This window comes from Anopheles arabiensis, chromosome 3 (genome assembly GCF_016920715.1).
Source record: "Anopheles arabiensis isolate DONGOLA chromosome 3, AaraD3, whole genome shotgun sequence".
Taxonomy (NCBI): Eukaryota; Metazoa; Arthropoda; class Insecta; order Diptera; family Culicidae; genus Anopheles; species Anopheles arabiensis.
This window is the reverse complement of record NC_053518.1, coordinates 89,970,015-89,984,199: the sequence shown is the minus strand read 5'-3', so window position 1 is coordinate 89,984,199 and position 14,185 is coordinate 89,970,015. Positions and strand designations below refer to the sequence as shown.

The 14,185-nt window shown below is 43.5% G+C and overlaps 2 protein-coding genes across 2 annotated transcripts; one reads left to right on the top strand and one right to left on the bottom strand.

Annotated features, from left to right (window-relative positions):
- Nucleotides 1–69: 69 nt before the first annotated feature.
- LOC120903308 (uncharacterized protein K02A2.6-like) lies at nt 70–5,085 on the bottom strand. Its single transcript, XM_040312650.1, has one exon. It carries the CDS (start codon nt 4,646–4,648, stop codon nt 248–250), a length of 4,401 nt encoding a protein of 1,466 aa, XP_040168584.1. The 5' UTR covers nt 4,649–5,085; the 3' UTR covers nt 70–247.
- Nucleotides 5,086–5,890: 805 nt separating this feature from the next.
- Nucleotides 5,891–7,043, top strand: LOC120901614 (microfibril-associated glycoprotein 4-like). Its single transcript, XM_040309690.1, has 2 exons — nt 5,891–6,770; nt 6,845–7,043. The coding sequence occupies exons 1-2, from the start codon at nt 5,926–5,928 to the stop codon at nt 6,966–6,968; spliced, it is 969 nt and encodes a 322-aa protein (XP_040165624.1). The 5' UTR covers nt 5,891–5,925; the 3' UTR covers nt 6,969–7,043.
- The last annotated feature ends 7,142 nt before the right edge of the window (nt 7,044–14,185 follow it).

Below are 14,185 nucleotides of genomic sequence, written 5' to 3'. Positions count from 1 at the left end.
AGCTACTTAAACTTGTTGTTGTGTTCGGATGGCCGAGAGTATACACAGTTTATATTTACACCGAACACGTAATAAACAATACACAATACTTTATTACACGATCAGCCCTTGTGTTCCCGACGGTGTCCCACGAGCGTCTGGCGCTCTCTCGTCTGCTAACCGCTCATCAGTCACTCAGTGGCTGCATACGTTCTTAACGCCGAATAAAGGGAGCCTTCCACTTCGTGACCACAACATCTCCCCCTTTTTAATAGCGTAAGTACGGATCGAACCGACGTGGAGCTCTTCTAGACCGAGAAGAGCGACGTGGTGAACGTTGATGCTGAGGAATGGATCGATGTGGGGGAAGAGATGGCGGCTCAGTTGGAGTCGCCACTGGCGGTGCAAGTTGTGTTGGATACACATCTGGGAGCACTGATGGTGTAACGGGTATGCTCCAGGAATCCAATAATACATCCAACGGTAATGGATTGAAACGTTCCGTCATGGGACCCGGGCTGCTGAATGGTCCACGCCTTTTCAGTTGATTAATGTGTCTAATGACGCTGCGATGACCAGTCAGTACCTCGTAGGTAACATTTCCACGTTTCCGAATCACTCTTCCTGGAACCCAATGCCAATTGTTCCTACTATACGCCTTAGCATAGACAAGGTCATCACGCTCGAACGATCTTTCATTCCCTTCTCTAAAGTCATGTTGAATTTTCCTTGGGGGACGGAGTAAATCAAAACACGTTCGTATAGGTCGTCCAAACATAACTTCAGCAGGTGTTTTGTTTTGCTCTAACTGAGGGTTTGGCGTGGTTCGATATGTCTGTAGGAATAGGTCCAGTGCTTCCTGCAGCGGTGCTCCTCCTACTCTTATCTTGGTTAACGAGCGCTTAAACGTATCTACGAATCTTTCTGCCTGCCCGTTCGATTGCGGATGAAACGGGGCAGACGTAATGTGATGCACACCATTACTCAAACAGAACTCTGAAAACTCACCGCTGGTGAATTGTGTGCCATTGTCGCTCACCAGTGTCGTTGGCATACCGAAACGCGCGAACAACCCTCTCAAGATGCTAACGGTTATACGGGCTGTGATACTAGCCGTCCGGATGATCTCTGGCCACTTAGTATGCGCATCGACTACTACCAAAAAATAGTCTCCATCTATTGGGCCCGCGTAGTCCACATGGACACGCTCCCATGGCGTTGTTGTCTTCGGCCACGGCAAAGGATCAGCATGAGCAGGAGATTTTGCTGCCAGAGCACATGAATGGCAATTACTGACGAGATCAATGATGTCTTCATTTAACGACGGCCAAAACACATAGCTACGCGCAATCGCCTTCATGCGCTGGATACCAGGATGTCCTCGATGAAGCTGGGACAGACATTGCTTGCGTAGTTTCTCTGGTATTAACACTCTCTCTCCGACCAAAATACATCCTTCCACCGTTGAATAGTCTTCCTTCCTGCTGTGATAACGAGATGAATCTGCGCCAAGGGCAATGTTACGTGGCCAACCGTTTTTTATGTAGTAATGCAACTTCCTTGCTATAGGATCACGATTCGTTTCTCGAGCGACCTCTCTAAAACTCAAGGGAAACGTAACTAAAGCGCTTGTTGCAATAGACTTTACATCCATCTCTAGTGCAACAGAAGCGATTACACAATCCTCATCCGGTTTATCATGCTTGTTAATTAGCCTGGAGAGTACATCGGCATTTCCGAATGATTCGGTGCGTACATATTCAATGCCGAAATCGTATGACAATAGCGTGAGCGCAAAACGCTGCAAGCGGTTGGCAGTGTAGACTGGGATCCCTTTTTTCGACCCAAAGATCCGCAGTAGTGGACGATGATCTGTCTGAAGCTGGAAACGCCTTCCAAATATCATCTTGTGGAATTTCGTTACCGCGAAGATGATTGCCAGTCCTTCACGATCTATTTGACTATATCCTTCTTCTGTTTTTGTAAGTGCTCTAGAGGCATGTTGAACCACACGTATGGTACCATTGGGAAACATGTGGCTAATAGTGGCACCAATACCTATTGATGATGCATCTGCCGATACTATTATTTTATGCCTTGGATCATAATGCGTTAACAACAAGTTCGATGATAGCAGGGATTTAAATCTTTCAAACGCTCTTTTACAATCGGCGGTCCATCGAAACTGTGCATTTGTTTTCAATAAGTTATCCAGTGGATATCGCAACTCTCTCATGTTTGGGACAAATCTGGCATAATAATTTATGGCTCCTAGAAAGGATCGGACGCCGCTCACATCTGTTGGTTCAGGAAGCCTTTTTATGACATCGATCTTCGCTGGATCGGGGCGCAATCCGTGGGTGTCGATGATGTAACCCAAATATCTTAGTTGCTGAACCTTAAAAGCGCATTTTTCCGATCGAATGCTGAATCCATACTCTTGAATTCTTTTCAAAACTGCCATTAAATTCGCTTCATGCTCTTGTTCAGTGGCTCCTCCGACAATGATGTCGTCCATGTAACATGACACTCCTTTTACACCAGCCAGCATTGTGTCGATAAGCTGCTGGAACGCTGCTGGAGCAATCTTAATACCAGGCGGCAATCTATTGTAGGTGAATAAACCTCGATGCGTATTGATGGTGAGTAAAGATCGGTAGGCAGGGTCGATTTCTACCTGTAAGAAAGCATCGGATAGATCAATTTTGCTAAATATTTTGCATTGCGATAGTCTAGCGAAGATATCTTCAGGTAATGGTAAAGGATACTCATGTTGCTGCAACGCGTCGTTTAGTCCAGTTGAGTAGTCCCCGCAAAGCCGAATGCTGCCGTTTGCCTTGCGGACGACGACGATAGGTGCTGCCCATTCAGAGTAATCCGTTGGAGATATTATGCTCATCTGCTCTAGTCGATCGAGTTCCTTGTCGACTAACTCCTGTACTGCATAAGCTACCGGTCGCTTTGGGCAAAATACTGGACGAACGTTTTCCTTCAGCTGCAGTTTTACACTAGCCTTTGTGCACAGACCCATGCCGTTGAAGACCTCTTGAAATCTCCGCTCAACCGTCTTAGAGTAATCCTCAGATGAAATATGCCTACAAAAAGCATCCATGGGGGTAGAACCAAGTGCGAACAGGTCTATTAAGTCTGTTCCGAGCAATAGTATGTCTGCCTGTGCTACTCTTAAAGTAGCCACATGAGTTACGCTTCCGATGGTAACATTCGCTTCAAACTCTCCTAACAGAAAGAGTCCGCTTCCTGATGCTGTTCTTGCGCTAACTGTTCGTTTTAGTTCAGGCTTTCCAAGACGTTGCCATACGTTTCGATTAATGATCGTTATATCAGATCCTGTGTCGAACTGCAATCGAGTGCTTACATTATTTATAAAAATATTGATATATTTTCGCCTTTGCTGAACATTAGTTGTATTCACCGAAACCACTCGTGATGAAAACTTGTTTCTGTATGTTGGGCTATCTGAATAACGTTTCGGTTTTGGACAGTAACCGTCTCTATGACCCTTTTTCTTACAGACACGACACACATTCGACTTAAAAGGACAATCACGCGCCCAATGATTTTTTCCACAAAGCCAGCAATTTCTTCCAGGTAGGGTTTGAGGACGCTTATATTCGTGCTTTCTGCTCTGGAAATTTTGGCGCTCAGAAAACTTTGGTTCGTCAGTTTTCTTTTGCACGGCGAAAACTTGCTCGGTTGCTGCTTTCTCGATCATAGCACTGTCTTTTTTTAAGTTCAAAATACGCTGGCAGTCTGCTGTTAAACTTTCCAGTGTTGTGTCGTTTCGGTCGTCGATCTTTCCAAGTAGACGTGTTCGAATCTCGACGTCTTCTTCGTCCCGCAGTCCGCATACGTATATCAGACACTTGAACTGTTCTTCAGTTAATTTTCCAATTTCAAAATCTACACAGGCTCGATTCACACGACAAGAATATGCCAGATAATCTTCGCTACGTCGTTTCATTAGGTTCAAGCATTTATAACGCCTATGCAACAATGACTCTTTCACTCCGAATAACGATGACAGCTTTTTTATCGTTTCGCTGAACGAAAAATCACGACAACTCTTTGGCAATATGAAATTGGCATATCTTTCATATTCTGCTGCGCCCAGTTTTCTTATGAGGAGCCGCACTTTTGCGCTATCATCCAGCCTTGAAGCATCTCGTTCAAACAAATCCTCATATCGAGCAAACCACGAAGCAAAGGTCATTTTTGCTTCCTCCTCGTAGTGGAACTCCTTTATGTGGTGCGATAAAGAATCGAGTACTTGCTCTGCAAAAGGTGCGGAAGTTAATACATTTTCTGGGGGCTTGGCAGTTGCCGAATTGTTTTGCATTAATGTGAGTTGGCTTATCTGTTTCTGCATTAAAATGATCAGTTGCATCATTTGCTCCGATGACGCTGCTTGGTGCGATGACGTTGCTTGGTGCGATGACGCTGCTTGGTGCGATGACCCTTCAACAAAATTCTGCGATGGCGCTGGATTCTGGTATGCTGAGGGCATTGCACTTTGTAGATTTGGTGGCACTGCTACTAATGATGGCTGCTGCGGCTGCTGCGGCATACTTGCTGCACCGGGAACGCTGTACCAATTTTGCGATGCTCGACGCTGCTCTTCCGATGGGGGCTGATCTCCTGGGCTGTTCATTCTTCTCCGCTTCCGTAACGAAGGAATTGTTGCAGTACGCACAGAACACCCGATAAAACAAATTAAATACGACCCGAGACGCGGTACGATCACGCGACGCACATACACACGCGCGACGCTAGCACGAGAGTTATAGCAATGACTGACACACGCATAACACGTAAACTTTACTCGAAAAAACTCCCAAAAGTCTATTTTGTTTTCCTCGTCGCCACTGTTGTGTTCGGATGGCCGAGAGTATACACAGTTTATATTTACACCGAACACGTAATAAACAATACACAATACTTTATTACACGATCAGCCCTTGTGTTCCCGACGGTGTCCCACGAGCGTCTGGCGCTCTCTCGTCTGCTAACCGCTCATCAGTCACTCAGTGGCTGCATACGTTCTTAACGCCGAATAAAGGGAGCCTTCCACTTCGTGACCACAACACTTGTAAAAAAAAGTCGATCGTCGCGATTACAGCCACGCGCTTTTCGTTACGTAACCTCTCCCGTGCAATGATCCTTTGCCAAGGAAGGTAAACAACACTGTGAACCGAACAATCACAGTGGTCGAGTCTAACTGTCAAATTGCTTTGGCTCCCCTTTTTTTGTTAATTGGGGAAACGATCAATCAAATTTAAAATAAACGGTTATAACGTAATACATTTAGAGCGTAAAATCTAAAAAGTATATTTCTAGGAGTATTTATTTATAATTTTATGTACACAACATTGCCACAGACACAAATCACACCGACATACGACAATACAAATCAAAACCATCACACCAGAGATTCGAATGTGGACTAACTTAATTTACGTAATGCTCCAACGTCATAATCCATACGGCTCAGATTTATCTGGTCAGCATTTTTTCCCCAGCGCGAAGCCGCAAAACACTGACGCAATGCAGCGCAGCAAACAGTGCGCGAACAGCTGCGGTCGCGTGCTGCGTCTTGCTGCGTATGCAATGTTGGCGCCGGCAGCATATCGGCAAAGCATGGTTTAAGTTTCATTGTTTAATTTGTTTACTTCACGGAGACTCAGAACGATCTTTCTCCACAGCACTTATCAACAGTCATTATGGGGTCACATTCGCATCATTTGAATAGCGTTCTAGCTTACGATTGTTTTTATTTGTTTTATCAATTGCGGTTAGGACGTTCCAGCGATAACAAAGGAACACATCTATGAAGCCCCAGAAACGAGATTATAAGTAGCTTCATCTCATCTAATACACACTTCAGTATGGTTTTGTTGCTTTTACGATAAGTAGTGTGTTGTGCGTAAAATGATATTCTGGTGCGTAGTCATTCTTCCCATGGTGATGGGAGGATTGATAGCAAACGATAGCATTGAGAACAATTTAGACATACCTTTCGAGCTAACCATGACTTTAGTGGAGTCAAGGATTTTAGAGCAACTAGAAAAACTGTCAAGAACTTTCGGCGAGGAAGCGAAAACAATTAATGAAAAAATTGATCAGTTAAAGCGCGATACCCAATCAATACAAGAAACTAACATCATGTTCAACACAACACAACAGCTGATGGAAAAGCTATCGCAACAGCTACAAACTGCATCAAAATCCACCGAGCAACGGCTGACCGATCTGGAGCATCGGCTACTAGACCAACTGCCTGAACAGTCCGGTGTGTACTTCATGCAACCAGACCCGGCTAAAAACGCATCCTTCGAGGTGTTGCGAGACTGGACGAACAATCACGGCTTCGGTGGTAATTGGATCGTATTCCAGCGTCGTTTTAATGGATCGGTCAATTTCTACCGCAATTGGACCGAGTACAGGCAAGGCTTTGGTGAGCTACACGGTGAACACTGGCTGGGTTTGGATAAGCTGCACGCGATCGTAAGCACCCGCCAGCACGAGCTGCTGATCGTGCTGGAGGACTTTGATGGGGTGGTTGCGTACGCTCACTACGATGATTTTAAGATTGGCAATGAGAGTGAAAAGTATGTGATTAAATCGGTTGGCCAGTACTCCGGTACGGCGGGTGATTCGTTCTCGCCGCACAAGGACGAAGCGTTTTCCACGCACGATCAAGATAACGACAAGCATAAGACCAACTGTGCCGAGTGGGTTCGTGGTGCGTGGTGGTTTTACAAGTGTCATCAGAGGTAGTATAATCGAAGCAAAATTTATTGATTATTGAATCACTTTAATAGATAATATTCTTTTTTATATTTTACAGTCATTTAAATGGTGAATATTTGAGAGGAAAGATCGACAAACAGGAGGGCATTATGTGGCTTCGCTTCCGAGGATCGTACTACTCGCTCAAAAGCACCAAAATGATGGTGCGTCCCGTTGCCTAACCATTTCGAAGTAAAAGTGTCCTGAAAAATTGTATAAATAAAGGCAATTTTTCTTTTTATTTAGGTTCTGAGAAATTTTATTCTTTTTAATTTGCCTTTCTCTCTCTCTCACTGGACATCACACACTGTTCATCCCCGACATGCTACCGGAAGTAGGGTCATAAAACAGCCGTCCTTTCCCTCGTGACGTCACCCTATCTGTATCACGCACCAAAACAAAAAAAGGGATGACTTCTGTTTCTGCTCAGAAATCACTGCTCCATGCACGCATTCTCCCCTACTGTCCAGCATGCTCACCGGAAGCAACAGCACCCTCCATGTCCAACCAGCGGGGAGGCCCATAAACTATGCGTAATTGAGTTTTAAAGTTGATTTTTGAATTGATTGTACCCGTGTGCGGCACGTGACCCGATTGCTGACTAATATGAGCACGTCCGGGTGTGTTGATATTCCTGTGAAAGAGAAGATGCCGCTTGGTGAAGTTTCAAACCTAACGTCGAACGTGATTTGTGCTGGTGGGTTTAATTGAAATACAGCCAACCGAAGCGTGCGGTTAATGTGGGTGGGAATTCTATGGTTGGAAGTTAATTAGAACCTGGAAAGGGCATGAGAAAGGAAGTGGATTTTAATTTCGATGTATCAAAAGAAGTAATTTTTGGGCCAAATCCACCAATACGACTCGTATTTAGAACAAGAGGAGCAGAAAAACTACTAAGAGCACAATAAATTAAGGTTCGTGCCACACCTGGACTCATCCAAATGCGTTTAGCCGTCCGAAGGATACGTTCAGGTGTTGTAGGAACGACCTTGAATTTAACAAGTAGGTGTTAGTTTTGTTGGCTTTTCAGCTGCTTTCGAAACAGCACAAATGAAGTCCTCAAAAGGGGAAAAAGGTTCGATCCTCAAACCCCCTTCACAAAGTATCCATTATCATAAGCCCCTCAACTTCCCTTGTGTCTTGCGATAAAGAAAAAACTCAACTCATCGATCGTTGAATCATTCCCTTCCCGGAAGTCCAGCAATGCGATGGGTGCAGTCCCTTCGCCGGTACGCCTAATTGACATCAGCCCCGTAAACCACCGTGTGCCCTTATTGTCTGTGTATATGCATATATGCTGTTTGACGTGTCGTCGCGTCCTGACAGCGATGCCGCCACCCGCTAAGTAGAGCTCTGAATGCGAACCCAAAAACCTCAATTCCGTAACGTCATCATTACACGTTGATATCAAAAGAACGGTGCATTATCGCGCAAGACGCGCACACAGGAAGTGCTTCAACACCCTCGGTATGGCACGTGCCCTTCAAGGGATGGGTTGTCCAGTGTTTCCCAGTGCACACGATCCCACGACGATGCGCTAAAACAGGGGAGGGCCGTAGAGAGAGAGAGAGAGAAAAAAGGCATCATTTCGATGTACATTTGCATGTTTCGGGGCTATTTAGTTCGTCATTAAAATGTATTTCTAGCGATGAATAATTATGTAAGTGGTGAGTGTTGTGTGATGCCAACTTAGCAAAAAGGGAACTAAGGTAGGACAATAACAAAAAATCTCAGGTTCAATAGGTCAGTTTTGTAAAGTGAGGTTCTCACGATGCATTTGAGATTGCGTGCTACGGTAGCATTAAAAAGAGTTTCCAACATAAAAAATCCGGTTCGAAGGACTAAATCGTTGGAAGCTATGGTGAGGATCGATCGATCGAACCACTTACCATCACTCCAATACACGCAGGAGGTCTTTATGCACTCATTAGGACACTCGATCACGTTCATAATCTCAACATTCCACATTCGTTACGATTCGGCAGCTAAATTTCGTACCATTTGCCAACAAGTTCCCCAAGCAGCACGCCATTCCATTCCCACTTCTGCCCACCTGCCTGCCAAATATCAACCCAAGCGTACGGGTACACAATGCCAAAACCAAATTATCCTAATCCGCTAGCTTCTGGTGTTGATCACACATTGAGCTTTCACCTATACGAGCAAATAATGCACCGTTTGGTGCTCCTTTCCGGACATCCGCTTTGGAAGCTGGAAGCGGTTTTGGAAAGGACCAAAAATTTGCATAGCTTTTCCCCGAGTAAAGCGTACGCTCAAAGCAATTATGCTCGTTTGGCGGTGGCCTCAAGCGACAATTGGCCTTACGGCTTAAAGCAAATATCAATTTGCACATTATAAAAGGGGCACGAATGGTCATTGTATTCAATTGTAGCTGTCGGATCGGAAGTGGCTTTTTGTAATACGATTTGCTTTCTTTTGGCTAGTGTAGTTGGTAAAGAAAGTAATTAAAGCGTAAATGATTAGAGCTACCGTTTGGGAGCGGAAAAATGCGGAAAGAAGAAACGAAATGAAGTCTAGTGGAAAACTATTAAATCGGACTGTTTGTTTGCTTTTCTACTGTTTACTTGTAGTTTACACATTGCGTAGCTTTTTTCTGAGTTTTTGACGCTTTTTCCATCTTATTAGATGTTTTATAAATGAAGTTTTCATATCTCTTCTTGTTTGCTTTTTATTTTGTTGTTTTGGTCTTTCATTTCAATTCTGCTTCTTTATTGTTTATGTAAGTTTTAATCTGTTCCAAGTTTTACGTTTTATATTTATTTTTTTACTTATTTCCGTTTTACTTCTCTTGTTTGTTTCTTATTTTATTGATTTGGTTTTTCATTTCATTTTTGCTTCTTTATTTTTTATATAAGTTTTAGTCTGTTCCCTGTTTTATAATTTATATTTATTTTTTCACTTATTTTCAGTAATTCATATATTATTAATTTACTTCAAGACTGGTCAACAGCGTTAAAAAGCATACAAATATATTGTATGATATTAAAAATTGAATAATAAAGTAAACGCAAATGTAAATTAACATCTACATCGCCTGTTTAGAGGCCAAACCCGTCTCCACCTCCCAATTCTGCATAATGAAACTCTCACCAAACCTTTTATGACACACTCAGGCTCACCTTTTTATCGCCCATCAATCCCGTCAATAGATACGTTTACAATCGGCAATCGCTTTGTCATGTTCTCGCCCTTCGCCCTCCCCGATACCGCCCGACTCCAAAAAGCCCACTTCCTTTTTTGCTATCGATATCTATTGTTCATCATTAGTTATTTCACTAATCACGTTCGTTAACACCGCTACGTTCCATCGCCTCGCTCTCGCTCTCTCCCTTCTTCAGCTGGAGGGTTTCCAAATGAATGAATGAATAACACACAGGGAACAAAAAAGACAAAGCCAAACATCACCATCTGCCTGGCGTACGTGGGTGCTTAATGCCTTTTCCCCCATGCTGCTGCTGCTGCTTAAATTCATGGAAGCAAAAAAAAACCCCTGAACGCTTAGGCACGTCCTAGCCCAGGGTTGTCCTTTTTGCGCACACGAACGAACGCCGCCGCTGTGGTGCGGGGATAATGATGATGATAACTTTATTTTCGCTTCCCGGTCTAGGATTGGCTCATATCCGGTTCCGGTTCTCCGGCTCCATTCTCCAGCCTGTCATATCCGAAATGGGTCGGATCCATCGCGCCAATGGACACAGCGCGGACACAGCGCACTCGCGTGTGTGACGACGCACACTTTCCAATGTTATGTTTCTCGTCCTCGTTTTTCCATCTCACTCGTTTGCCTCTTAGTAGCCGATCCTTTTTTGCTCGATTGCTCTATTTCAAGCTGTCTTTCTTTCACAAAAAAGATTCAATCAACCTTCCAACAACCTCCTGGTCTGCCGACCAATCACCAAACCGAAGGGGGAAAGACCTCGCCCGAAATCGGAAGAAATTGTGATACAAACACTTTCACTTTGACTTTTGATTGTTGCCCTATGCGAAGGGTTCCTGTTTTCGTCTGTAAAAGGGAAGTTGAGTTCTTTCTTTGAGTATTCAAATCATTGCTTTTCAGTTGAAGGACGGTAGAACGATCTTATCGAACTAAACTCGAGACTTGGAGAAAGAGGCTCCATTGCGTAAGCCAATATATTTAAATTAAGTGTCCCCTGCAAGGGGAAATAAACTCCGGCAACGATAACGATTGACAGAAGGACAGCACTAAGGAAAGGACATACCAAACAAGCCGGAAGCTGCCAGAATGCCAAGTGATTGAATAAGGGCACAAAACAAGCTGTGTAGGGGGGAAATGGCAGCGTAACAGAAGCGACATCATTTGAATACGTTACTGCTTGATGTCCTATTATGTTTCACCTTCACAAGAACGCCCGACATAGCCCGACAGCTAGGATTAAGGGTAGTAACAGGAACATGTCTTGCAGAAACTCCAAGCAAGTCCACGTACAACAGCCCGGCCCTTGTAAACACGGTTTCAATCTAGATACGAACGGGAACGATTCGCTTTCAGGATGTGATAGCGTAACGGATCACTAACTGCTCGGTTTTTCTTGGAGTTGACAGAGTGTTTGCGGTTTGGGTGGGTATAATGGGTTTGTAATTGCGTGTTTGATATCATGATAAGGCAATCAACAAATTCTCTATAATTGTAATGGAGAGCAAGCAAAGATGATATCAGTTGAGGGTGAGTTATGTTGATCGTCAAGATAAAATCACATCTGATGGTAATAATTATAGGAAGTATATCGAAATGTTTCTGTTTACGGAAAGAATGCTTATATGTAATGTGGATATTTAACAAGGTATTCTTGATAGATGAAGATGGATATCATTATCAAAGATGTGTATCATTTTTTGGGCGTGACTTTGGGACTTTCTGGACATTTGTTTTAGCCATGTTTTAGAATACTGTTTTCAGAGATCGTTAAGGATACACTTTAGCTAAGCTCCTGCTAAGTCCAATATTTTAAAACAATCTTGGTATCCTATGTGTTACAAACATTATTGAAGTCCACTGGACGTCGAACCGTCACTATTAGTCTCAACAAACCGGTCATGTAGCCAATAATGGCCAATGTGGTTAATTAGATTAAATTGGATAATTTCATAGTTCGGCAGCTACTAAGCTGGATGTTTTGGACGCAAATCGACCCCCAACCAAATATTTACTCTACGGCAGATCCTCCAGAAATGCCGAGAGCACCATATACCTACGCACCACCTATTCATCGACTTCAAGGCGGCCTACGATACCATAGATCGGAATGAGCTATGGAACACCATGCAGCAGTACGGATTCCCTGGGAAGCTGATACAGCTGTTGAGGGCCACTATGGACGGGTTGCAGTGCAAGATGAGAGTGACGAACATGCTTTCGGAATCGTTCGAATCTCACCGGGGTCTGAGGCAAGGAGACGAACTCTAATGTTGTCTGTTCAACTACCTTGAGTTCTGGTACCTTGATACGATCGTAGCTTCGGACAACAACGTAAGCAGCGAAATCCGAAGGCGCATTGTTCAGGGAAGTCGTGCCTACTATGGGCTCCACAAACTCCTGCAATCCAGAAGACTCCAGCACCACACGAAAAGCGCCATACTATATATCGCACACTGATTCGTCCGGTAGTCCTCTAGGGGTACGAGTATTGGGCTATGCTAACGGAGGACGCCATTGCACTTGCCATTTTCGAACGAACTCGCGGGTGCTAAGGACTATCTTTGGCGGTGTGTGCGAGCAGGGCGTGTGGAGAAGGAGGATGAACCACGAGCTAGCTGAGCTGTTTGGCGGTGCAGATATCCTGACGGTCATCAAAGCCGGAAGGATACGATGGCTGGGGCACGTGATGAAGATGCCGGACTCATGCCCCACCAGGAAGGTGCTCGTCAGCGACCCGTTCGGCACGAGGCGTAGAGGAGCACAGCGAGCTCGTTGGCTGGATCAGGTGGAATCTGTCAGAGATCAGATGCAGCTGTGGTTGGAGGACTGCAGCCCAGGACCGAATTTCCTGAAAACGGATTGGCGACCTAGCCATGTCTACGAGACGTGCTCATATATGAGCAGGCCAAGAAGAAGAGAAGAATTTCATAGTTATTAGTCATCACTTTGTGTACAACTAAACTCTATCAGTAGTGCTTGTGTGTAACATCATCGATATGCCAAGACAGTATTCCGATTCGTATATTTTGGGTTGATTGCCTCTGTATGTTAGTATTAGAAAGAATTACATCATCTTTAATACGTGGAATAAAAATCCCCAGAAAAAGGTTCATTTTTCAGGCACAGAAAGAAATTGCACCACAACCACATTGTTTGTTGGTGGTTAATCGGATTGCAGACAGTTTCTTCATTGAACCCAAACCAATCGTTCCATACTTTGAACAAAAAAAGCATGAAGCAGCAAACAAACAATCCTTCATGCTGAAAGAAACTCCCCAGAAGTGCCAGTGAAGCAATGGTTTGGGAGAGAAAAGCAATCATCACCCAAAAAACACCTATGCAATTGACAACCTTTTTCCCGCCTCACTAATAGCTTATAACAGTTTGGTAAATTTGCTATTAGATTAGAGTTTGCGGGCGACACAACCGATGCCGTTGGTGTCCATCCAACCATCCACGTATGGTATGTTGTGTCACATCACGTTTATCCCTTGTCCAGCGCGCTGGATGAAACAACTTTCTTGGATGAGTTTGGAAAACTTTCCTTTCCCATTTCGCTTTGCTGCGACCGACTTGGATGGGGTGGGAACAAGAAAAAACAAACACAAGATTTCCAACATCCTTCCGTATCGGTATTGTGTTGGGTTAATTGAATTTTCTTTCACATTGATTGTCTGTTTGGTGTGTTTGTGTCGTACATTTGTGTCAAAACTTTCGTACCTTTTGTGTCTGTTTTGTTTTTTCATTTCATTTTTGCGTTGTTTTCCCAAACGGAGATTAGTTACGATCATCCGTATGTGTGTGATCTATTTCGAAGTGTGGTAATACGTTGTGAAATGTTTTTGCATGTGTTTTTTTATTATAAAACAACAGTAGTAACAAAAAGCTGTACCATTTATAACTTTTTTGTTCATTTCTCTTTACAGGTTTTGTTTTTTTTTCTATTGTTTGTCTTCAATTTATATTAACTGCATGTAATATATATTTTTACATATTCGAGCATACATTTTCATATTTTAAATGTTATTTATTTGTTCAAACATCTCTTCTATTCAACGAACATTCGATTCAATAATGTTCACCAATGTTGCAAATCCTATCTACTTCTGTTTGGATTTAAATAAGTCTAGTAATTGTAATAGTAATTTTTTATGGACGAAATAATCAAGGATTGATTAGGGATTTATCTTCTTTTGCTTGCAAATGTATCGCTTCATTGTA